Raw genomic sequence first — 25,716 nt, 5'->3', positions numbered from 1 at the left:
GATCATGACACCTAAATGGACAACCCAACATTGGCTTGTCTGCAAATACTTAAGTTGGCTTTTACATTACTTGTCAGCTAGAACATAGTACGGCCCCTTTACTGCGTTTTCTTCTTCTTTTCTCCCAGTATCCAGTGAAGTTCCCGAGGGCTCTATATTAGCACCACTCCTCTCTTTCTCTATGCAACTAACATTAGTGAAAAATGTTGCATTTTCTTTTATGCTTATATGACTCCTTGAGTCATATAAGCCCTCAAATTTCTGATGCTTGTTAAATGAAGGCAAATCCAATGTGGTGATGTTCTCAAATAGCAAAGAGTTAACAAATTTGCCTAAAATCAAAACCACTCAAGGGGGTAAAATTGAAACGGTCACAATTTAGGCAAGTATTTAGGCATCATTACAGATCAAAAAATGTCTTTTAAACCCAAGCTGAAAAGCTTGTGACCAAGTTGAAATATAATCAAGTTTCTTTTAGGAATAAATCTTATTTCTTGCTCCTCGTGTGGAAACACCTGATTTCTGCAACTTTTTTTGTGATGGTGAGGTGTTCTTTATGACCAGTACCATTGTTCTTTATGTTTTATTATTAGCTTGGAAATCATGGACATCACTGCTTGGGCTAGTTATACACCCAGTGCACCTATGTCACTTTATCCTGGAATAATCTACAAAAGGAGCTGAAACAATCAGAACTGAGGGAGTTAAAATCAATTTTAAAGGACCAAGTTGCTCTTGTAATGATCTGTTATTGTGTATGTTTAAAGATATTAGTGTTTGCCATTTTTATCTTTGTTATATTGTTATATATTTCTCTTGCCCTCTTTGCCAGGTCTCTCTAATAACATTTACCTAGGTAGATCAAGGATATATACATAACCAAGCTGAATGATAGTCTCTTGTGCAACATTTTACTGGTGTGGTAAGCAATTTTAGTTTAAAGACTGCAGGGTCAGTTACTGGTTTCAAAAACTACTAAACACAAATTGTCAAACTCCTCTTAGGCCACATACAGCCCAGTGTGATTGCAAGTGAGACCAACCAGTAAAATATTGCATTAAAAAAACAGTATTCCAATGTTTTTTCCTATTTGTTTGAACAAGTAAATACTAAAAATGTAAAAATAAATTAATAAATTAATACATTTAAAAAAATAAAGTTTTAAAAAGAAAAGAAAAATCAATAAAACCAACCCCCAAATGTAAGACACCCTTTATCCCACTCCTCTCAGTTTATGTTATTGCATAAGCCACAAAATATTGACATTTGGAGCTTTTATACCTAAACAAGAACATTATTTTATGTCTTTACTAATACTTTCCATATAGGTAAACTTCTATGTAGTAAAACTGGCAATATAAAATGAATAAAAGTGTTTTTTATTGAAAAATTGAAGTAGGTAATGACTGCACGAAGTTTTTACAATTTACAAAGCTATGCAGTGGGCCAAACTTAACCAGTTTCTAGCCTCTGGGTCGCATATCTGACGTGACTGTACTAAATCATTTACACAACAAGGTTATTAAAACGCAGCCTCACCCAGGCACAGAAAATTCCTTGAAATGGGGATATCAAAGAGCATTGCTGTAAATCCATCCTCAAAACTTTGAAGTCTGTGTGAGAAAGGGTACAAGCAACTTTAAAGGGGTTGCAGGGTTACCATGTTAAATACAATATCGGATGGAAACACTGCAAAATAACGCAAAGCACACCTTGCCCAACCCGAAGCCTGGCAGCAGCATGTTCATGCTATGGAAACGCTTCTATGCCGCAGACCCTGTAAGGGTTTGTGAAGGTAGATGGATCCAAAGGATCAAAATATGGGTAGTAAAATATGCTTTTTTTGGTAACAGGACAATTTTAAACATAATTTTGTATCCTTTTGCAAAGGTGTGTTTTAAAACCGAATCTATTTCTACACAATTCAGCCTGAATCTACTGCCAACTGTGACAAAAACACACAATAAATTATTTTCCTTAGTTTCCCAGCCTTATCACACACACACACATACAGACACACACACGCAATGTAAACATGAACTCTCACATAATTAGGCTTGCAGTAAGTCACCAAATTAAGATGAGAACAATATCAGCTAAATTGTAAGATGTGTTTATTTGTAATATGAATGGACATTCTAGGGGTTTTATAAATCTTATCATGTAATGTGACATAGTTTTTGAGTTAACTGCAGACAAATATTGAGAAATGTCGACTCATAGTTGCAGAGTCACATTCATGAGAGGATCTTTGCCCAGAGAGTAGTGTGGTGCTGTAGAAGACATTGGGAGGGGGGCATAAATGGACATAAACTACAGCGTTTGTGAGTTGCATTTAAAGATATTACCAAATTAATACCAAAATGTAAAAAAAATATTCCTTTGTTTCACTGTGAACTTCCCACAAGGCTGCGGTAATCCAAAATGTTGAGACAGTGTGTAGTGTGGGTGGGAAAACAGCATACTGAAGGTGGGTGCTGAGTTTATTTCACAGAAGCAAATGATCTTTTCAAGGCCAATATGAAAAGGATAAATAACTGAATTAGTACTGCAACTAACCAGTGTTCCTATTTCCAGTTTATCTGCCGATTATCTCCCTGTTAATCAATAAAGGTTTTTTCTTGATAAAATATCCGAAGATGGTAAAATAGTAAAGGGAACAGAACGTGGAAAATCCCAACAACCAAAAACATGAAACCAGATAAAGAAAACCAGAAAAGTGGCATCTTTTCTTGTTAAATAAATGATTTAAATGACGAATTGCTTAACAAAATGACTGCAGAGTGATTTTCCTCTTGAACAACCAACCTCTTATTCCTGTCAGCTCTACATATATTGTATTAAGGTTCACTCAAAACCCAATCTATCATTTAATGAATCTCTTCTCCTCCTTTTGAAGGAGAAAATGTTTTGCAGCTGAACTTTAAAAAGCTTTTAAAACTTGAAAATACTTCAGCAATTAGTCTCCAGAAAGAAATCATCCTGAATCAAAAGCAAACATATAAAGTTAGGATGTTGTGTAAAATGTAAATGAAGCAGTTATTTTCAGAGCATTTAAATACTCTAATTGTAAATAGCATAAAAGATAACATTTGAAGGTGAGAGCAAAAAAAAGGGAATAAAAAAAATGTATTTGATGCCGGCAACATATTTGTTTAGATAGAACAAGGTTGTGTAATGTTTAAAAATAACCACTGGCTGGAACATATCACAGCTAATCAGGTTAAACAGTAACACGACTGGGTGAAAAATTAACATGCCAGAGAGGCTGACGATTTTCAGAAGTAAACATGTGGAGGGGTTTACCGTCCCATGAAAGAGTACTCAGAAATTTTTAAAAATTAAATTTATAACTCAATTTAAACTTGCAAAGAATTCCCACATCTATGGTTCTCAGATAGCATCTCACAGGCAAGTAAATAGTGCACTTACTCACATTTTATTTATTCGTACACGCACTGTTCACTTTGTTAGGTTCAATTGCTTGTTAAGGCAAATATCTATCTAACAACTCAGTGCATTTAGACATGTAAACGCCATGATCAAGATGACCTGTTGAAATTAAACAGACTATCAGAAAAGTGATTTGAGTGATTCTTTACTTAAGATGGTTGTTGGTGCCAGATGGGTCTGAGTGTTTCAGAAACTGCTGATCTGCTGGGATTTTCCCACACAATCACTCCTAGGGTTTATAGCAAATAGTCTAAAAAAGAAAAAAAAAGAAAATATTCAGGGAGCAGCAGCTCTCTGTGTGAAAATACCTTGTTGATGCCAGAGGTCAGGAGAATGGCCCGACTGCTTCAAGCTTATAATTAGGACACAGTAACTCAAATAACCACTCGTTATAACCAAGGTACGCATACCATGGTTATAACGAGCATCTCTGAACACACAACAGTCTGAAATCTGAAAGAGATGCGAACCATGTCCGTCCCATGACCACAGCGTTACCCATCTTCTGATAGCTACTTGCAGCATTTCACAATGCTTAAATAATCTCAAACTATTTTCTTTTTTGAACATGGGAATGAGTTCACTGTACTCAAATCATGTCCACAGTCACCAGAGCTCAATCCACATCATGGATTTACAGACAGCACATCTGCAGCGACTGAGTGATGCTATCGTGCCAATATGGATGAAAACCTCAGAGCAAATTTTCCAGCACCTCGTTGAATCTATGCAAAGAATTAAGACAGCTCTTAAGGCAATGCAGTACTAGTGTGCTGTACTTAATAAAATCACCAATTAATGCATACTATGACATAGCAGCATGACATGAGTGACAGTTATAAACATAAATGGCAATCATCTGAAGAGGCACATTAGCATTTTAAAAGTGTGGCTTTTTTTCATGTTTCCTTGCTTCGTTATTTGGCATGTGATTAAGGAAACACATGAAAAAGACAAGATGAATAAATGTGTACATTCCCCTGATACACGCCATGTTAAACCATTAAAAAAATTAAATAACTCACAGACTGTAGAGAGAACTCTATGTATAAGGACAAGGCCTAAAACCAGTATCACATAGCTGTGATCTCGGGGTACTCAGAAGGTCCTGCATCAGAAAACAGATATAATTCTGTAGTGGAAATCGCTGCATGGGTGCAAGAACACTTTTGAAAAACTGCATTTACCTTCTCATTGATTGCACTTTGTCCCTACAACAAATGCAAGTTAAAAGCTTCATCATCATCTGATGACAGAAAACATAATACAAACATAATATAAACATGAAATAGAGCTCATTTAAGATGGACAGACACAAAGAGGAACTCTTTCATGTGGTTTATCCAAAGTTTTTTGTTTTTAAAAATCATGGACAAAACATCCTTGAGACTAAAGGAGAGGGACCATCTGGCTTGTCAACAGCCTTGGGTATGGAGAGGCTTTAGTGAACATGGGACATTTAACTTGCACATCTGTGAAGGCACCATTATTGCTAACGATGTACAGAGCTTTTACAGCAACATATGCCGCCATCTACATTATGTGTTTTTCAAGGATGGAGGCTGATTCCCAGTGACCCATTGAATTAGCCAAAAAGAATCAAACTTTAAGCAGTTAAAAGAGCAGAAGGGGTGATACAGCACTGGTGGTTATCACAGTGTTGACATTTAAATGTGTTGCTGGTATTAAATAAAAAAATGTGCATATGTTATATGCACAAATAAAATACATGCCTTCAATGTTAAACAATTCAAAACTCTCTCAATAAATGCATTCTGTTTAAGCTGCCAATAACAGTCGAGCATGATTGGATTTAACCTGGCCAGCACCACCACAGTGAATGCATAATCCTGACAACAAAGCACAGAGGTGGCAGTGTGATGATCCTGGGTTGCATGAATGCAAAAGGTGTTGGGGAAATGCCGTTTAGATGGTGCCATGAATCGATAAACCTCACACGCTTCTGTTGGTCTACAGAAAACAAGCAGATGACGCATATTCAAGCACCCTAACGGTCCAAAGCGGACGGTTAAATTCATGAGAAGAAAAGTGAGAACTTTGACCTGGCAAGTGTGCGCTCTGCATGAATCCAGCAGAATGCTTATGGAGAGGAAAACAGAGCAACACAACCTCTTAAGCAAAGAGCAACTGAACAAGAAGAAATCTGTCATCAAGAATAAAGATGGACATAAAAAGTACTAAAGAAAAACGGAACTGTTGCCAAATGTGTGCTGACCTTAAAATAAGTTTCTGCTGTGGAGTTTTACAAGGAAACTTTTTTTTAATAGAGCAGATATCCTACCTCTCATTGTCAAATTTTGCCATAAGACTTTAAAAGTAGTTAAAAATAGTCACGCAGCAGCGGAAGCAGCTCTTTTAAGAGTACATGATCATATTTTAGCACCACCAGCTTACATGTCAGCGCGTCACTAATGGTGACGGGTTAGCTAGCTGGTTTAGTTAGAGGTAACTCTGACTAAACCGTTTTATGTAGACATTTTATTGTATGCAAAATGCTATTCTGTAAAGCTGTGAAAGAAAAGGAAGTGTGTTAAAAATTCGCTATGAAACTTAAAGGAGTGGAAGTATGTGAATTAATGAAATAAATGTAAACAAACTTTTTCAAAACTGTTTAACGACGGTCTCGTGACAAGTTTGAGAAGTTGTTTTTTAATATATATGTTTGTGCGACATTAAACTCTTGGTGGCACAAAGCAGGCCTTTGTGCTTCTCCTGACATATTAAGCCCAAGTACGCTTATTTGTTCATTCCCAACAAACCTCATCAAAACGGTAGAAACCACAAAACGCAATGGGGCGGCTGCCATCGATTCTTTACTGCTCTTCTTCTTTCCTCCTTTTTTTTTATTTTTATTTTTTACGGCAGCTGAGGTTGTTCAGTGATGACGCGACGAATCCTACTTCCGGGTCTAAAGTAGTCTGCGTTTAATATGGCTTTTGTGTTGTTAACATGTTTAATGTTATGTATTTTCTTCTATTTGATCTCAAAAAGCTCCTAAAACAGTCAGTGATCACTGCTGACCTCCCTCGGCTTTTATTACCACTAATCATTTATTTAAGCTCAGTTTTTAAAACCTTAGGATGTAGCTACAGCCCAGCCTATGCAGCAGTATATGAATGACTAACCTCGTATTATGGATGGATTATCTCAGTTGTTCTCCTGGCTGAAGTTTGGTCCTTTTACAGCATCCTGCCATGCGATTACATTTGTTTCTGACCACCGAGAACACTCACGTTAACCTTTATCGAGTGGAAAAAAAGTTAGCTTGTTTATATTATGCTAACATAGCTGTGTCGCTAGCGGTCACGTAGCACATCATTATATACCAGCTAGCCCAACTTCAGTAACCCCACAAGCGTCACTGCTGTTTAGTTTTCTGTCTTCATTTATGCTGGAAGTGATAACAGAGCTGTACGTTTTAATTTGTTTCCAAAACCCCGCAGTCAGGACATGCTATATTGTATTTAGATAGAAGCTAGCGAGCTAACTCCCTGCTAACTTCTAACTCCGTTAAATGTCATAAATTCCGTTTTCATGGATGCCTGGATGTTAAACTCAATTGTTACACCTGGTAGAGCAGAACGCTGATCATTTTATTAAAGATGAAAGACTTTAGACAGTTTTTCAACTCTCAGTAATGCCACAGTGATCGTTTGATATATGGACCTGCAGCGGAGTTTAGACCCAGACACGGCTAGTGACGTCAGACTGAACAACCGGATTGGCAATTGCTGCTTTACCACCCCCTACCGGTCTGAGCGTGAACTGCCTTTCCTTAAGCTGCTGAGGCCAGGTGGATTTGTCTAAATGTGATCGCGAAATCTCTCCCGAATTGAATATTTCTCCATAATACACGCACCAATAAGATTAATATAGCGACTGATAAATGAAGATGTTTAGGCAGTTTTGAAGGACTATAAAAGCAATTAACCTGACCAAAACAGTTTGATGCAGAATTGAAAAGTACAGATTTGGCAATATAATGCGATTTGGGTGATTACAGTGTCTCTCTCTCTCTCCTCCTTGTGTTTTGGAGGATTAGACTACACCTGAACTTATCAGCCTGCTTGTAAAAATCTTACAAATGTTAAGAGCAACTGCTAATAGTATATTGTAGTTTAATATGCATAACAGACATAAATGAAGGTCTAATGGGTCAAGTTATGGTCAATATCCACATGATTAAAATATTTGCAGTATTTGTTCACCTCAGTTTACTGCTTTTGATACTAGATTTGAACGGGAGATTTAATTTAAAAAAAAAAAAAAAAGATCTTTAAACTTAAAGCACAAAGAATATGGGAGTCTGAAAACATTCCCCATCTTTCAAGTATTTTTCACCCTTTCGAGATTTAGATTCAGTTTTCAAAACTACATCCCCATTAAGGTCATTCTAATGTTTTAGATGCTGCATCTGGAAATTAATTCAAAGAAAAATATGTGAACGTGCTGTAATTGATATATTATAAATAGAGGGGGGGGAAAAAAAGATACTGTTTGTTTTTTTTTTTTATTCAAAACAAAAATATAAACCACACTACACTTTTAAAAAGCCTATTTTCTCATTTGTACATTACATTTTAGTGTTGAACACATTTTAAAAATAACCACATGTGAACAATCAGCACAAAGACAGGGGAACAGTTTGATGATAAAAGGAAAACAGTTTTGATAACTAACGAAGTACTTCAGCTTGCTTTAGGTTCAACAGCATTCAAGATGTAGAAAAAGGATGTGAAGAGTTTAATTAAAAAAACAAAAAACACACACACAAAAAAAACAAAAAAACAAAACAAACTGCTTTGATGGCTCCATAAGAGCAAAACTCATCCAACAAATTATCCTGAAAAACAATCCCTTGGACAATAAAGGAATGTAGTGATGGTTCACCTTTCTTCCTGGTTGGCAAAACCAGTATTGAATAAAATAAAATAAAAACAAAACAAAAACCAGACAGCAAGAACACAACAGGAACACTTGGATTAAGCTACACATTAGTTGAGTTCACTGTTAAATACTCCTTAAGTTACGTGTAATTAGATTTGTCAGACAACTGTCTGCTTACAAATTTACAATGAGTGTTTTGGCACAGACTGCGGTTGTATCATTTGTAGTATGATATGTGCTCTGCATTAAATTAACAATTCGAAACAGTACATGGGCTGTTTTCACATGTGGCGATATGAAGAACTGGCAAAAAATAACTGCAAAACAGACCGCTGTTCTGTTTACGTCTACAATAAATCATTCATATAATCCATTACTTTTTCCTCTCTTAGTTTATACATAGACAGAGGAACTTTACCCCATTATAAAGAACATCACACTCGAGGTACCATCAGCACATCCTTCAGAATCAGAAAATTAATTCAAGCTGGTCCAGTCAATAGAAAAAAACAACAACCCCAAAACAAAACAAAAAGTGAACAGAGAAATGTGCACCAGCAGTTTTTCCCCCTCGGGTCTTTCTTTTCGACGCGGGATGCAACAGCAGCATGGGTACCAACGTATCTGCCAACACTAACCTCCAAAATGTATTCTTTATTTTTTTTTGTAAAGAAAAAACAAAAACAAAAAAAGTCCACCTGTCCACATGCCATAACACAAATGCACTCTATCCCTCATCGTACCCCAACAGGCTAACTGCACGCCGACCTGCTTTACTTGCTTTGCTTACTTGGATACGATTAACTGCAAGTTGCTACACTTAATAGTTCCTCTTGTGTCCTGATGTTGGGAAATGGAAAAATACAGCGACTAAAAATGAAGAAGCACAAAGTAAAATAAGAATGCAGAAAAGTCTTAAATAAAACTAGTCTTGTGGCTCTTTACAGCTTCTTCAGCTGTGCAAATATTAATGGTTAAATATTAATTAAGAACTTCATTCTGAAATAATCCCTACAGATTCTGTAGAGTCTACAAATCTCATTTATGCACAAAAGGAACTTAAAAAAAAAAAGTCCCCTACTTTGTGATACTTGACTGTACAAATGACTAGCAGTTATAAAGCATGAACGGCGGCATTGCACGATGTAGGTTAAAAGAAAAGACAACCTACTGAAGCAACACCAGTGTTGACAGATATGTTAGGTAGCGCCACACTGCCCCAGCTGGAGGATGTTTAGGAGAGACGGTGGTCCTACACACAACTCCGTCTTCAATCAGCGTGAAGTCTTGACTTGCTTTGTGTTCCTACAGGGCATCATTCTTGGGAGAGAAGAGAGCTGCCAGGCCCAGAGGTTCATTGTTCACTATATCCTTATCTGGCTTCGGCTTTTTAAAGAGCGATGGAAGATTCCGGATATGAACCTCCTTCCTGAACTGCTGGCACAGAGCTTTCTGTTGGCAGGGGACAGGTAGAGGAAAGGTTAAACACAGCTATCCCAGACCTGCAGGAAAGAATTTCATTAGACTGTCCGGCCCTGTTGAGCTGCTGAACATTTTTCTGCTGCGGCGAACAGAAGATTTACAACACAGCCAGAATCACTCTGCTGAGTAATGACTTGCACTAAAACGCCAGCGTCTATGGTTACTCCTAATGAGCCATCTACAGTCGGATATACTAGAGAAGCACTGCTCTCTAGTGGGGAAATGTAGCATTACCCCAACAGTTCCTGCAATAAGCTTCCTGAACTGGTCTTTTCTCTTCTTTTCTCCAAACTTCTGGGCACTGGGGTCCATGAGCCTGTGGTCATACTGGTCCAGAGCCTCCAAATTGATGTTTGGGATCTGGGTCATCACTCCTCTCAGCTCCATATAGCGAGGCCGCTAACAGGAACACAGACATTTAAAAAGGATACAATATAAGGAAGCAAGATGATATGAAACTTAAATTTTGGGAATGTACACCAGTCTCAAAAACAAGTCAATTTTACTTCATCCCAAAGACAGACATTATTTGTCATGCAAAACTCTCAAATCTTCGCCGATTCCAGCTTTGCAAATTCTTGTTTGTTTTTTTGTAAGTTTACATCTTGAAAAATCTTTCATTCTGATCAAGACTTTTTCACTATAATCTGTCGTTTTATAGGTCAAAGCAGAATATAGACAACAGATTGATTAGTAGTGAAAGTAAAATAAGTCCTCTAAAGGGCAGGGAAAAAAAGAGCAAATATGTAAATATGTCAGATATGTTCAAAATTTGCCTCACCAGGTTTTCATAGATGAGCATTGCCAACTGAGAGAGGGTAGAGCTGCAGACCTCATGCTGCCCATGAACTTGAAGGCCCCTGAGAACGCTGGTAAAGAACCACGTAACAGCTTCAGTAAGAAGATTACCTGCAACAACCTGGAGACAAGAGAAATATAAAGCTATGCAAGACACTTATTCAGCCACCTCCCAGATCAAAGATCGTTAGATTTTAGGGTTGTGTTTGTTAAATTCTGCTTTCATACGGATGCTACCTGACGCCAGTACCAATGTCTTGTGTATTTTGTTTTGTTGACATTTGTTTTTGTTGGTACTCTCCTCTTTTGTTACAGAGAATCAAAGAAGTCTTCATTATACATGAATAACTTGAAGGTACTTTAGCCTTTTGTCACACCATCTTCAAGCACCCAAATGCAAAACTGACAGAAAAACACCAGATTAAAACATGAACGTGAACATTTGGCCTATACTGATGTTAAGCTGATAATTCATCACATCTTTACAAATCCCTTAAATGACATCCATAAATATTGCTATTTAAAATCTTGCAAGGCATTTTTTCGTAACCTCAAAAGGTAAAAATGTAAAAAAATGTACTGTTGATTCCAACCACCGTTTCCTGTGTAAGCCTATAGCACTTCAGTCCTCTGTGCTATAAACCGCCAATGTTACCCAAAAAATCTTACTTAATAAAATCTCCTTAAATACACTAAGCACAGGCTTATGTTTTGGGTCATATATACACACTGTGATGCTGAAATCAATCCTAAACAAATGCACAACTTATTCTTGCTTACGTAGCATTTCATTATAAAGTACAGTCCTCAGGAACCTGTTGTGCATACTTGAGTCCCACATTTAAAGACATCTGGGTTAAATATTGCCAGACAGCTTGTGCATAAAAGCAACGTGTGTGATGAGAGCATCAAAAAGCTGCTGCCTTGTATTTAGGTTAGATTAAATGTGCTACCTGCCGCAGCAGAGTCCAGCAGACCAGTGAAGCAGTGCGATGACAGTTGGTGGCATCCTTCCAGGAAAGTGAGGTAAAGGACAGGGTCAGCAGGGACATGTAGAGGTTCTGAGAAATGAAAAAGAAGCATTACGTTTTTAATAATGTACAACTGTGCTTTCCTCTGAATGATACGTGATGCGTTTTAGGTCGACCTCGTGCTTCAGGAGACATTTCCCCAGCTCTGTCAGCTCCTCTGTGGGCTGAGCAGGAGACGCTGACTGCACTGAATCCATCATCATATCTTCCTCTGCAAGAGCATGTTTCAACAACAACAACAACAAATTTTAATTAAAAATAAAGAGATACGCCAGAATAAAAATCATCCAGTTAATTCAAATTCTCCAGTTTAACTCTTACCATCCATTTCCTCCTTATTGGCTGCAGGTTCAGATACCTTTCTGGAAATACAGGTCACAGCTAAAACAAAAAGAGACAATTGTGATGTTTTGACAACTGAACTTCCATCTTTAAAAGCTAATCAGACAGCTAAAAAAAAACCCAAACAAACAAACAAACCCACTACATCGACACAAAACCTTGGATATTCATTGCACAATGCACAGTAACCGCAAAAATCCTTAAACTATTTACCTAAGCTGCTATCAATTCACAAAAACCTTCATGTTCAAAAAAGAAGCTCTCTTTGAATTACACTTCAAAATTACCAGCATTTCTGCACTGATGAGTGATCAAACTAAACCAAACTAAAATACATGTTAAGCAGTCACTCACAATGCAGGCTGAAAAAGAGTGTGCACTCAAGTTTAGTGTCTTGATTAGATGCTCAATCATCCAGGTAAGGAAATCCCCAAAACCTGATTCTGTTCATGTGGACGTAGCGTTTTCAGTGGGAGAAACTTTCCTTGATTCAGAGATGGTCTTTCCCTTTTTACTGAAAACTCTACATCCAGATGAACAGATTCAACTCTTGGAGGGGATCTTAAATTTCGTACTTTAAATACCACTTTGGCAGCAACGTCCTCAATCAAATATTATCTGCCAATCAGACTTTGTATGACTTTTGTTTATAAGAAGGTACAATTCTCTGCAAACACTTCCACTTTTAGCTTCTTAATTGGAGCACTTGACTCCAGAGAGCTCAGGGAGAAGTCATTAACGCAGAGTTTCACATCTTTTCTGCAGCCCTTCTGTGACTGGCTCCTTGTTTAATAATGCCATAAAAAGTACAACTGTTTGTTATGTATGTATGTATGTATTGTGCTTTTATACTTCTCATAATCTGGATAAACTCAGACATAATCTTATCACTCACCAAAGACAAATCCTACTGGATAGAAAAATCTACCACAAAATGTAGAATTACAGCTTTGCCTTTGTGGCTGAGATTTGCACTTTTCTGATGTGCTCTGAAACCAACATTAGCTCCAAAAGCTCAACTTTCACAACTTGGCAATAGTGCATTAGAATGAACATGTATGCGAGTGGGAAGCGGTACTAAAGACACTACTTACTGAGAAGTTCCAGCACCTCCCTCGTCAGCAGGCGTACTACTTGCTCTTCCAACATCTCCTGGGTCACTTGGGTTTCCTGACAAACCAACTCCTCCTCCTCATGCTCACCACTGAAAAAAAGAAAGAAAGAAAAAAAAAAAAAAAAACAACACACACACACACACACACACACACACACACACACACACACACACACACACACACAAAAGGTGAATTATGAGGAAAAACTAAGCAGTGATTTTTTTTTTTTTTTTTCAAACTGCAATTGAGAAATTTCCATTCCAGATAAGAAAAGTCTTCCTTATGGTCTATATTTGGGGTATGTGTGTGTTATTTTTGTCTTATGGACTGAAAATTCATTTGATCACAAACACTGTGCCAAAACTTACTTGATAGATGTCCGCTGGTTGATGACCTGCCACCTCATGTTGAGTCTCTGAAGCAGTAATAAGAAACACAGTCATGATATTTAGCACATTTTAGGCTAAAAAGTTTAAAAGAAGAGAACAGTGGGTGTGGAGATCCTGACCTGCAGCATGTAGCCAAACAATGGTCCCAGCAGAGGGCAGAGTAGACTTTCATAGTACTCCTGGGGACAAGACAGCACCAGCTGCCTCAGAAACAGACGTACACTTGTCAAGGAAATGTAAAGTTTACGTAAAGCTTTAGCTCAGTTTTAATTATGTCAGGTCTTGCAGGCCGGTGTGCATCACTGAATTGGAGCATGGAGGAGAAGGGGAAAAGAAGCTGACCAAATCAAATGGAGGAAAAAAAAAAAGCAAATAAGGATATGAATCATTGGGCGAAGTCTGTGATCGGGCACATGGTCGAGGGAGACGAAAGCAGAGCCAGCCATTCCTTCAGCCAACTTGTCGATGTTGTAGAACTCCTGCTGCAGGGACACACCTGCACTTCCCAGGATTTGGTAGCTACATGGATTAAAAACAGCAAAATTGGAGGTAAACTTAATTTAACAACATGTAAGGTATATAAAAAGGCAAGAAAAATTTGGGTTAAAGCTGTCAAAGCCACAGTTCTCACCAGTTATCATATAATGTGCAGAAAAATCCCTGCATGCGCTCTATCATGGTTTTACACACGGGAGAGTCGTAAATATCCAAAAGATGATGAGAGAGACCTGTAGACGGGATGCACTTAAGTTTGACCACAGTCTTTTTTTAAGGTGATTGCCGACTTCTGGTAAAAAGTGTGGACAAAACTCATCTTACCAAGAACCACTTTCTTCTCACTATCCATGATCTCATGAGCTCTGCTGAAGGTCTCACTGAGACGGGCCATGTTCTCAGGCAGGAAAAGACTGTTGTGAGTCCTGCAGTGAGGAATAACAAGAGGGGAAAGTCAATAATCAACATATCAGTACGGTAAAAAGGATAATTAATCATTTTTTACAAATTTCTGTAACATCATGGTACAAGCGCACCTGATTAGTGCTAGTAAATTGGGCATCAAAATCAGAAACTGGGCAGTGCAGGGGTTTCTGTACATGGGAGCTCCAGCAGGAGTGTAGCCCACAACAAAGCCACCAGCCTTGGCCTCCTCCAGGTCTGCAGGCCAGTGTGCCCGCTTCACCACCGCCAATATAGCATACAAACAGAAGCTCAACTAGAGGAGGATTCAATTAAAAAGAAAATACAAAAAAAGGATTAAACAGTTACAAGTTACCTTGTTACAACTAACTACAAGCAATTTTTATCCGTTCTTATAACGCGACTGCCTTTGAAATTTTGTGTCATATCTATCACCAGCATTTTTAGTTTGATGATAAACAAAACTATTTGACAAATAGCTAAAAAAAAAAAAAAGTTTTTCCATTTGCCACAGCTGCACTCTGTGTTTATTTCTAATCAGCAAATTTAACCATGCTGCGTTAGATTAGGTTAAAAGCCTTGCTACACCTAGTTACAGTCACATAGCTGCTACAAAACCTCAGGGCCTACACCCAGATGGTTTTCAGCTTTGTTTATTAATAAAATATAAACTCCAACGACAAGCCAAAAACTGCGTCAGAATTTGAAATATGAGCTTTTGTGGCTGGTGCAAAAAAAATAAATAAAAAAAATTGGTGACATGGCACATTCTGTCTGGAAAGTTTTTCTTTGCTTACGTAATAAACAACTTACACAACGCAAAAAACAAGTTTCGTCAGTGAGCACACGTCCATGTGCAATGCCTTTAAAAGGTCAAATAACGTCTGTTTCCCTTACGACATTTTGTCATTACACAAAAGTGAGACAAGCAAACCTACAGTGATCTCCAATGGCAGTATCCCTCCACATAAATGAGTTCACGCATATACACTTACTCTGCCTCTATTAATGGCTGCTGTATCTGCATCTTCTTTTTGCTCCGTGACCACCTTATCTGCTCCAATAAAGGACAAGAATGTGTCTGGGTTCCACAACACACTGAAAAACAAAGAAGAGAAAACTATCATTTATCGCTATCGTGTTAAATTTGAGGCACACTGAGAGAATTCAAACTCACTGCCTAATCTCATTTGAAGTCCACTCTGCAACCACTGAGGCCATCAGTTCATCTACAAACGCCTTCTGCTTCTCATAGTCTTTGAACTGGTTACTGATGAGAACCAGAGCTTCCATCAGGGCGCATTTCTCCATGTGAGTGAGCGCGACTCCGCTCGAAAACAGTTCCTTCACATGATTGTAAAACATCTCAAAACAAGGCTGTAGAAAGAAAAAAGGGCATCGTTAAAGACACTGACTTACTTCTATACGGAAAAGTGTACGTCAGAAAGACAAATTATCATTAGCTATTAAGCTAACTGGAATAGAATAGTCCATTACCAGCATATACTGTGGGTAATCCCGGCAGATTTTTATGATGGAAGAACAGGCGTGCCTCCTCACATTCTTCACAGCTCGAGTCCAAGGTGCCTGAAGACATCAGGAGGAGAATACATTTGTTTTCCACAGTTGTCATGAAGATGAAGTAAAAATGACTCCGTGAAGGAAACTTACTTTGGGTTCGTGATCAATTTCAAATGTGACGGCCTTAAAGAGCTGCAGGACAAAACAAAACCATTCAAAATCCACATTATTAAAACAAACTCCTCCAAATGAGCTGAAGGTGTGAATACAAGAAACATCCCCACCGAGCAAAAATATGTGACAGGAGGAACTTTCTGATTGATTTGTGACAAACTACATTCACATAGTAAATGTTATTCAGGAACCAGTAACAGCTCAACTTACCTTGATGAGGACCTGTGGCAGGAAGTGTGGTCTGTGTATGGCCAATGGGAAAAGGGCAGAGACATTGGTGAGCACACAGGACAAAATGAGCGGGTCTTTGGTTTCGTAGTTCAGCACGGCTTGCAGGAGCTCCATGCTCTGATCAATGGGTAACTTCTATAAGGCAGAAGGAGCAAAAGCCTTCATTATTAGTTTGACTACGATTACTTTTACACTGCTATTTCCATTCTGTTACAGAAAACTTGTTCCTTTACCTCCTCATCCACACTTTTAATGATCTGCGAGACCATGCATTCCATGAAGACCGTCATTGCATCCCACTGGACCACTGAAGGGGACAAGAGGGAACACAGGCCCTCTGCAGTCTTAGCTAGAGAGATGCAAAGGGAGAGGCGCCCATTCACGGCAGATTCAGCCATCAATATGGAAATGAAACTTGTGTTTAAGGTTTTGCTAAGGATGCGCTGCACAAAAAAAAGTTGGCATCAGGGTCAATATCAGCCAATAATATATCAGCCCTTCCCCAATTTTCCCTTAGTGTCCCTTAAAAGACTCGAAAGGAAACTGTAAAGCTTATATGTTAGTAGCAATATGAGTTTGCTATTCCCCAAACTGACTGCTCTAGTTTCCCAATTAACTCCAGGCTTAAATTATTGTAATATTATTACGTATTTTACATGATGAATTAACTATCGGCATATGGCCATAAAAATCCCTTCAAGCAGTAAACCAAAACACGTGTGAAAACAGCGATCATTTCCTCTTTGGTATTGTGTCAAAGACTACTTACAGGCGTTATCTCCAGTATCTATTGGGTTAGTAATCTGATACTGTAACCATTCTGCTCCTATCCGGAAAGCCTCTAGAGGAACAATGCGGCATGTGCTCCTCAAAACTTCCCCCTGCTGCGCTCGGAAAGCTGCAAAGCACCAAAAGAAACAATGAAAACCATAAAGGTATGCACAAAATAAAAGAGTCAGAACTACTGAAGCAAAACTTGAATCCCCGGTACTTACAATTAAAAAAAGAGTTGAAGTCCTCATCACTGTCAAAGTCCACACGGGAGTACTCGCAGTTTGGGTTATTGTCTCTAGACGGGAACCCAGTCTAAGGAGGGGAAGATGAAAGTTATTAACACTTTGTTTGGCTTTAGGTCACACTGTGAATGATATTGCTGTCACCACGACCTCACCTTAACTAAGTTGGTCATAGAGGCTCTAAGAAATTTGACAGCCATCTTGACAACAGCTGCATCCTTTGAAAGAGCCTCATGTCTGAACAAAGCTCCCCATGTCGCCATGGTTGAGGACTTTAAAAACTGCAGTGAAATAAAGAGAAAAGTCGTTTTCTTTACACGCTGTTCACTCAAATGAAATTTTACTTCAAAAAGGGTCCAATCTTTTTCCTGAGGTATCTCACCTGACTGGAATGCGTAGTGAAGGCTAAAAGGGCTTCCATGTACTTGCTGAGGTTTGCAGGTACTTCAACCTCTACGTCTGAACCCTGGGGAGAAAAGATGAGAAACTGTTACCTATCTTCAATCTTAAAACGAATATCTAAAGTGCTTAAAAATGGCCAAACTTACCACTAATGAGCAAAGCTGACCTCCCAAAGCACACAGGACCTGACAGAGCCTCTTCAGGAAGATGTAACGCCGCTCCACCACCTCCACTGCTCTAGAGGTACACATAGAGGGCTCTGAGTCACGGCTACTTAATGATGATTCTGCGGATTTCTGATATATCGAAAGTCCATCTGCTGTCCTGTAAGCAGACACACAAACCATTAAATTGCAGTAGAAGTGCTAGCATGAAGCCTGCAGAGACGTGGAGAGAAGCAGCTGTACTCACTGGGCTGCAGAAAGAATATACTGGATGGCCACATCATCAAACAGAAGCATGAATGGTTTCCTCTCTTCCAGCTTGCCCTGTGGCAGAATGACAGATTATTAACTGGTAGTAAAAAAACTATAGCTTACCATAATGTAGTATTACTGGTCTGATCTGCAAGACTACTCTAAATCCCCAAAAGAAAGCCTCTAAATTATCAAAAATAGAGTTATTTTAATAGTAAAATTTCTCAAAGTGTATAAGGATTTTTAAAAAGACAGATTAAACAAATATTTCCCATCTTCAACACTTATTTACTCATTGTATTCCCATTTATCCATGGGGAGGATTGTGTCAAACAAACATCCCGCGTGAAATTTCTGCCAAATCCAACATGCGGTTCTATCTGCTGCGAGGACAAAAGCACCTTCGTCATTTTCTGTGCGTTTCCTAATTTTGACTGAGTTATTGCTGAAATTATAACACTATTAATATGATCATTAGAAATTCTACTCAAAGTTCTATTATGGCAGAAATTTTATGACTCTGTCCAATAAAAGAAAAAAAACAAGTCAGTTATGATGACTGGGATATGAGCTCTATTAACCCTACCTGGAACCTAGAGGAAATGGACTCATGGACTTGTTCAGACTCATACCTTGTTGTCATTGCATGATTCACGTGTCCTGATTAGACTTGTGCATTGCTCATGTAATTATGGTTATAATAGCACAATACATATAAACGTTAAAGCAATTTAACTGCAAAAAACACAATTCTGCAGGACTTATTAGTATATTCAGAGGATCACAGTGATGAAAGCTGCTGGGAAAAGAAACTGGAAAAGCTTGTCTGGCAATTCTATCATCTCATAAAAGAAGGTTGCATACAGCAGTGCCTACTTGACAAACCGAGACAAAATCTCTTGAAAGCCATCATGAATACTGTCCCAGCGACTCACCTTGCGGCTCATAGCAATGAGCAGACACTCCGCTGCCTCGAGCTGCAGCTCCGGCTCACTCAGCAGCAGACACAGAATCTCCAGCAGATGACAGTTTCCGGAGGTTATGTACACCAGAGCGACCCAGTCTATGTAGCCTGCGAGTGTATTCAGCGTAGCCACGGCAACTCGACAGTGAGCTCTCATCTGTGTGGATGAAAAATTATAAGGGGGCAAAGTGAAGTAATCAAGTCGATTAACAAAGTTTAGAATATTAAAGCAGGCACACGCTGACGCTTTCTTACCTGCAGTTCATTTCCAGGAGAACCTTTCTAGATGAAAACAAAAAGAAGACCAATATTGTAAAGTCAGTTTACTCTTCAATTTCTACTTTCTTGCAACACAAATGAGGTCAGGACTCCACTAACCAGTTTACGATAGTCCTCCACATTAATTTGAAGAATGCCCATCATGAAAGTGAAGATGCTTTCCATGTTTTGGGTGAGTGTCTGCTGTATGTCTCTGCGTCGCTGGGTAGGCAACGTCTGGAAGGTGATCACATCCTCAGCCAGCCTCAAAAGGATCAGCATGACCAACTCTGTCTGGGCCTCCTGTGAAAGCAAAGAGGATGTTTTTTTTCCTTGATTTGCTTTTATCTAGCTTTAAATGGCTGTAACAGCAGTTTTAAAGAAGTGATTCGTGACAAATCAGCTTGGATTAATCAGAATCAGAATCAGAATACTTTATTGATCCCTGGGGGAAATTATTATTATTATTATTTTTTTTTTTTTGTTACAGTGCTCCATTTTAAACCAACATTAAGACAAGACAGACAATACGCCAACTAAGAATAGTACAATATATACATATATATACATACATACATACATACATAAGTCACTTATAAATAAATATTTGGAAAAGAAACATGTGTAGCTGTAGCAGCAAACAGTGTGTTAAGTGGATGCGTTGTACAGGGAGATGGCCACAGGCAGGAATGATTTCCTGTGTCGTTCAGTGGTGCTTTTCGGTAATCTCAGTCTCTCACTGAACGAGCTCCTGTGACTGACCAACATGTCATGGAGTGGGTGGGAGGTGTTATCCAACATTGTCTTTATCTTGGACAGCATCCGCCTCTCCGACACCACCTTGAGGGAGTCCAGCTCCATCCCCACAACATTGCTGGCCTTACGGATCAGTTTATTAAGTCTGTTGGCATCTGCGACCCTCAGCCTGCTCCCCCAGCATGCAACAGCATAGAAGATCGCACTGGCCACAACAGACTCATAGAAAATCCTCAGCATTTTCTGGCAGATGTTGAAGGACCTCAGTCGCCTCAAAAAATAGAGACGACTCTGGCCCTTCCTGTAAAGTGCTGTGGTGTTTTTAGCCCAGTCCAGTTTATTGTCAATGTGTACTCCAAGGTATTTATAGTCCTCCACAATGTCAACACTGACCCCCTGGATTGAAACAGGGGTCAAGTGTTTCCTGGTCTTCCTGAAGTCCACGATTATCAAGAATGTGTCTGAATGCTCACTTTTCCATAAAAGATGCAATGATAGTTTTATCAAGTCAGACCTAATAACATTTAAGCATCCATGAAAAACATGGTACAAGTTTGACTGCTTGTCATTACATTAAAGGATAAGCACGCACAAGGTAACAAATGCTTACATCTCTCTAGCATTTTAAGTTGTTCACCCCACTGAAAGAAATTATGTTTTAAAGAACGCCCCCATAAATGTGGGGACTGACAGATCTCAGGAAGCCTCAAAGCCATTTGCCGTTTCAGCATGAAAGAGTTGTATACATTTATCAAGCAGCGTATGGTGTTTATATGTGCTCAAGCTTTTTGGAGCACTTTTAATACTTTTTAAAAAAAATATCTGGAAAATATACAGTCTTCAATGTGCTACAGACAAAGTCTGAGTGACATATAGTATTTTATTCATCTGTTACTTAGCACTAATAATGAGGAATCTGTTTCCTTCTACTGCAGCTGTAAGGTTTATAAATGCATTTTGCTAACCAAGTTTCTTAACCTCAGCGTATAAATAAGCACTCTGCCCCCTTGTTCAAATATGATTTTTTGGAGCTGGCTCCAAAAAGGCAGTATCCAAATAAATGAATGTTGATGTTTTTAAAATGGTATTTTATCTTACTTTATTTTATCTAAGGTGTTAGAAAGAATCTTGTTTGATAGAGTTAGTGTGTTCATCTCTTCTCTGGATAATCAGTTTGGCTTCAAACCAAAGCACGGCACTGACATGTGCATATATGCACTCAAGGAAATAGTCAGTTTGTATAGGGCTAAAAATTCATCTGTCCTCATGTGTTTCATTGATGCCTCTAAGGCTTTTGATCGAGTGAACCACAGAAAACTTTTTGATAAAATGAAGAGACGGGGAGTTCCTCAGTACATCGTGAGGATTCTCTCTTACTGGTACGCTCATCAGAACATGCAGGTTAAATGGGGAAGCAGTATTTCTGCCCCCTTTGGTGTCAGCAATGGTGTTAGACAGGGTGGGATTTTGTCTCCAATTTTATTTAATTTGTATGTTGATGATTTGTCCATACAACTGAGAGCCTGTAACACTGGGTGTATATTAGGTAAAACATTGATAAATCATCTTATGTATGCAGATGACCTGGTTGTTTTTAGTCCAAGCAGTGATGGGTTACAGGATCTCCTTAATGTCTGTACTGAATATGGTGTGCAATATGACATTGAGTACAATGCTGCTAAAAGTGCTGTTTTGATATGTAGAACCAAGCAGGATAAACAGCTAAATTTCCCTTTGTTTAAACTGGCACAAAAAACTCTTGAAGTTCATAAAAAGGTGAAATACCTCGGTCACTTTATTACTGGGCAAATGAATGATGATGATGACATATACAGACAGCGATGTAAGCTCTATGTGCAGGCAAATACTATTGCACACAAATTCAGCTTTTGTTCACTTCCAGTTAAAGTGGCTTTGTTTAAAGCGTATTGCACACCGCTATATACTGCCCCCTTGTGGTCATCCTACAAACAATGTAGCATGCAGAAGCTGCATGTTGCATATAATGATGCGATGAGAATCCTTTGCAGGATACCTAGAAGTGGTAGTGCCAGTCAGATGTTTGTAGCTGTGGGTGTTTGGACTTTTAAAGCACTTTTAAGAAAGCTAATGTTCAATTTTAGAGAACGACTGGATGGTTCGAATAACAGTATAATTGTAGCACTTACAGATCCAACAGTGAGTGGTTCCCGTTACTCATCCAGTCTGAGAAAGCACTGGTTAAAGTGTTTGTGTATTTATTGATTTATTTTAAGTAATTGTGTTTTATGTATATTATGGTTTTATATTTTTACAAATGCTTTAGATACTTATTTATATACATATATATATTTAATGGTTTATACCTTGTGTTGGGGGGGGGGGGGGGGGGGGTGTTATGTGTGTGTTTTTTGTCTTGTTTTTATAGACATGAAGTCTGCCAATAAAGATTGAATTGAATTGAAATGACAGTGTGTACTCCACTTCATTTAGGTGCGCTGACACACAACACTGCATTAAAGCAACTGCTTAATCAGTCTACCACATTCCCATAGCTACACATAGGATGTAACTGATTTTCTAAATATACAGCAACCAACTAAAAAAAACTTTTCTTAAGAATTGTATATCCTTTAATATACTATCACACTTAGATATTATTGTAATATTGCACAAGTACTTTGTTCATCCCTTCAGAGTGGGTATGTATTAATGATAAAAGTAAAACCAAGCTTGATCTGAATGTCTGAAAAGGTCTACAGTTTAGTGATAAAACAAGGAAGCGGAAAGAGGGTTGTTAGGTTCGTATTTGGAAGGTGACGTTATCCCAGTGCCCAAGTTTACATGATGAGGCAATGGGGAAATGAATGAGTAATCCACAACTGGCCCTTATTTGCATGCAAGTTATTCCATTCTCATATTGAATCCATGTTGGCTGAGGAAACAAGTGAGATGAGGAAAAATTGAGCTTCCTGCACCACACAGGTTACTTACTCCTTGGCTAGTGAGAGTCTCCATCTCTTTCAGCATATCTGGCCAATGCTGAGGCCATTCTCTTTTTATCATTTCCACAATTATTCGTGACAGGGCATCTTTGATGTGGCTCTCCTCGTCCAAGATCGAATGAGTACCCTGAAAAGAGACAATAGAAGGCATCAGAGCAGTACAACTGTGAAGTGAAGCGTCTTTCACAAATCACACTTACATTTGATAACAGCTGCATGGCGCACTCCTTCAGGTGGACTTTCTCCTGTTGCTGCATGTCGTTCCATCTGAATCTGCAGGGAGACATTAGCTTTCTGTCAAACATGGATCCCTTATCATGCTTTTTCCCTATTACATTTACCTTAGTCACCTTCAACTTACTTGATGATATGCTCCAGGATTTGCAAACCAAAGTGCCTCACTACTGCTGGCTGGGCTTTGTCAGCTAATTGTAAGCCACATGGGACACACAAGGAGCTCGTCTCTTTAAACTCTTCACAAAACTGAAGAGAAGAAAAAAGAAACCGCGTAATTTTAAAGATTAGGAAATGTTATAAGACTTTAAATGAACAGTTTTGTGAACCCACCACTACCATACACGTGTAATATGTCAGATAGCAACAGCTAATTCACAAACATTCATATAAATACTTGGATAGCAGAATGCTAATCTAGCAGCTAGGGTTAGAGTTATTCTTGGGGGCAGAATTACTCGGAATTGGTTAACTAGCCTCATTAAATCGAGCTCTGTCTTTTCACCATGTGGTTAATGGCATGAATATGAGTCCACAGTGGCTCTGGTGTTGAGGTGATAATTGTGGCATGCCGGCTAGCTCGTAAAGCATATGGCTATCATCATTGCAGGTTAAACCAACATACATGAACCGTATAAACAGCGCTGTTACTAGGAAACTACGTATAATAGCCCAATTTATCTAGCTAAGCCAGTACATTATTCTCCTTTCACAAATGAATGACAAGCTCAGCAAACTTAGCGGCTAGCTAGCAAGCGTTAACGAAGCTACCTTTAGGGCCTCCAGTCGGTAAATTTGACTTGTTTCTGCGTCCATAATCACATTCACAGCTTTCACAAGCTGATCACACATGGCGGCCACCTGGTCAGCCATGACTTCAAGTAGCGTCTAACACACTGTTGAGGCGAAAGCAACTCCCTTATGCAAAGCACCTGCAGTACAGTGAGACGAGCGATACACTCAGTGAGGTACCAACGTGTACAGAATGTGCTGCCGTTGCTTCTCCTGCCGCTACTCGCGCGTTTGAACACTTTGCTCGCCGTTGAGTGGGAATTCTGGGAGTTGTAGTCTAAGATTTTTTTTTAAAGATCGTCTATATAAATCTAAGCCATCACCTCTGAAACTATTATATTCATTAGCTACTTGAATTAAAAAAAAAATGTAAAAATGAAGCAAACAGTATGGTTTACTTACAAAACTAAAAAATAAATAAATAAATAAATCAAAGTACAGGAAATGTCTTCATCTCGCATTAGAAGTCATTACATATATGTTTAATGAGACCAGGATGTCTAAGATAACATAAAAGACCTTCTATTAGTCCCACAGTTGGGAAATTCGCATGATGACAGCAGCAAAATCAAAAGAGCAGGAATACAACAAATAGATTCCGTAATAAACAGTAATTAATTAATTACAAAAAATAATCTTTAACTATAATTCTACATAAAAGTACAGGTGTTTGGAAGTATGGCGATATATAGAAAAGAAGGGAGTGGGCTTTTTAACCAGAAAACACAATCCTGGAAAGTGTGAGGATGCCCGAGGAGTGGGAAAAAAGTTTACTAATACTGAGTTTCAAGTTAAAGGGTGATGTGCAGAGCTGTAGCCGTAGACGGATAAGGTTGATGAGCTATAACACGAAGTTATAGGAAAGAGTTGTTGAAGCTAGGGGATGGGGATGGGATTACATCAGAAATGTAGGAAGTCCCAGTGGTAATGAACAGGATGACAGATGAGGTCAGGCAGGAGTCTCTGTAGCCTATAATGTTTGCAGACGACACTGTAATCTGAAGTGAGAGTATAAGAAGAGAAGAAAGAACTCTTCTGATTCATGATATACAGTGAGGCCATATGGGGTTTAGATGAAGCCAGGTAGAAATTTTTATTTCAGTATAAATCCTGATTACAGCTCTTATCTGAAGCAAGTTACATTTTCCCAAGTTACATTAGGTGTTGCTTGTTTATATGCTCTAATTCAGCTAACTGGTCATATTAACTTTAATAATTATTCTTTTTTCATTCGTTAAGTTGCCATCTTTAATAATTAATGCTTTTACTGAACCAAACAGTTTCGCAGCTCTTTCACCTTCACCTTTCAGTTTGTGATTACTGGCGGAGTGATACATCTTAAGTATGTCCTGGCGAGGAATCATTCCTACCTCTGCTCTTTTAAGTTTAATCTGCTGCTGAGAAACTGCTGAACACACTGAATGTTTGGTTTTGTTTTTTTTTGTTTTTTTTGCACATGGTTTCAATATTAAGCGTGCGATTCTGATATTAAGACAGAAGTCAAGGCACAAAGTATACAAGTCTAGCCGGTG

General features: G+C 38.6%; 1 protein-coding gene across 1 annotated transcript; it reads right to left on the bottom strand.

The window, feature by feature from the left end:
- Positions 1 to 7,970: 7,970 nt before the first annotated feature.
- xpo5 (exportin 5) lies at positions 7,971 to 24,399 on the bottom strand. The gene is made up of 32 exons (XM_080288291.1): positions 24,164 to 24,399; positions 23,520 to 23,641; positions 23,359 to 23,431; positions 23,148 to 23,285; positions 19,539 to 19,721; positions 19,416 to 19,442; positions 19,132 to 19,317; positions 18,192 to 18,268; positions 17,927 to 18,104; positions 17,761 to 17,844; positions 17,534 to 17,659; positions 17,358 to 17,448; positions 17,132 to 17,260; positions 16,596 to 16,711; positions 16,342 to 16,497; positions 16,108 to 16,149; positions 15,934 to 16,023; positions 15,614 to 15,813; positions 15,432 to 15,534; positions 14,550 to 14,731; positions 14,338 to 14,438; positions 14,150 to 14,246; positions 13,902 to 14,037; positions 13,638 to 13,736; positions 13,498 to 13,544; positions 13,109 to 13,218; positions 11,994 to 12,053; positions 11,789 to 11,883; positions 11,595 to 11,702; positions 10,625 to 10,762; positions 10,078 to 10,242; positions 7,971 to 9,813 (listed from the first exon to the last, which is right to left on the bottom strand). The coding sequence occupies exons 1-32, from the start codon at positions 24,263 to 24,265 to the stop codon at positions 9,667 to 9,669; spliced, it is 3,708 nt and encodes a 1,235-aa protein (XP_080144417.1). The 5' UTR covers positions 24,266 to 24,399; the 3' UTR covers positions 7,971 to 9,666.
- Between the last annotated feature and the right edge of the window lie 1,317 nt (positions 24,400 to 25,716).

Source organism: Astatotilapia calliptera, chromosome 13 (assembly GCF_964374335.1).
Source record: "Astatotilapia calliptera chromosome 13, fAstCal68.1, whole genome shotgun sequence".
NCBI classification, from domain to species: Eukaryota; Metazoa; Chordata; class Actinopteri; order Cichliformes; family Cichlidae; genus Astatotilapia; species Astatotilapia calliptera.
Note: the sequence above shows the minus strand (reverse complement) of the source record. Positions and strands in the feature narration are given on the sequence as shown.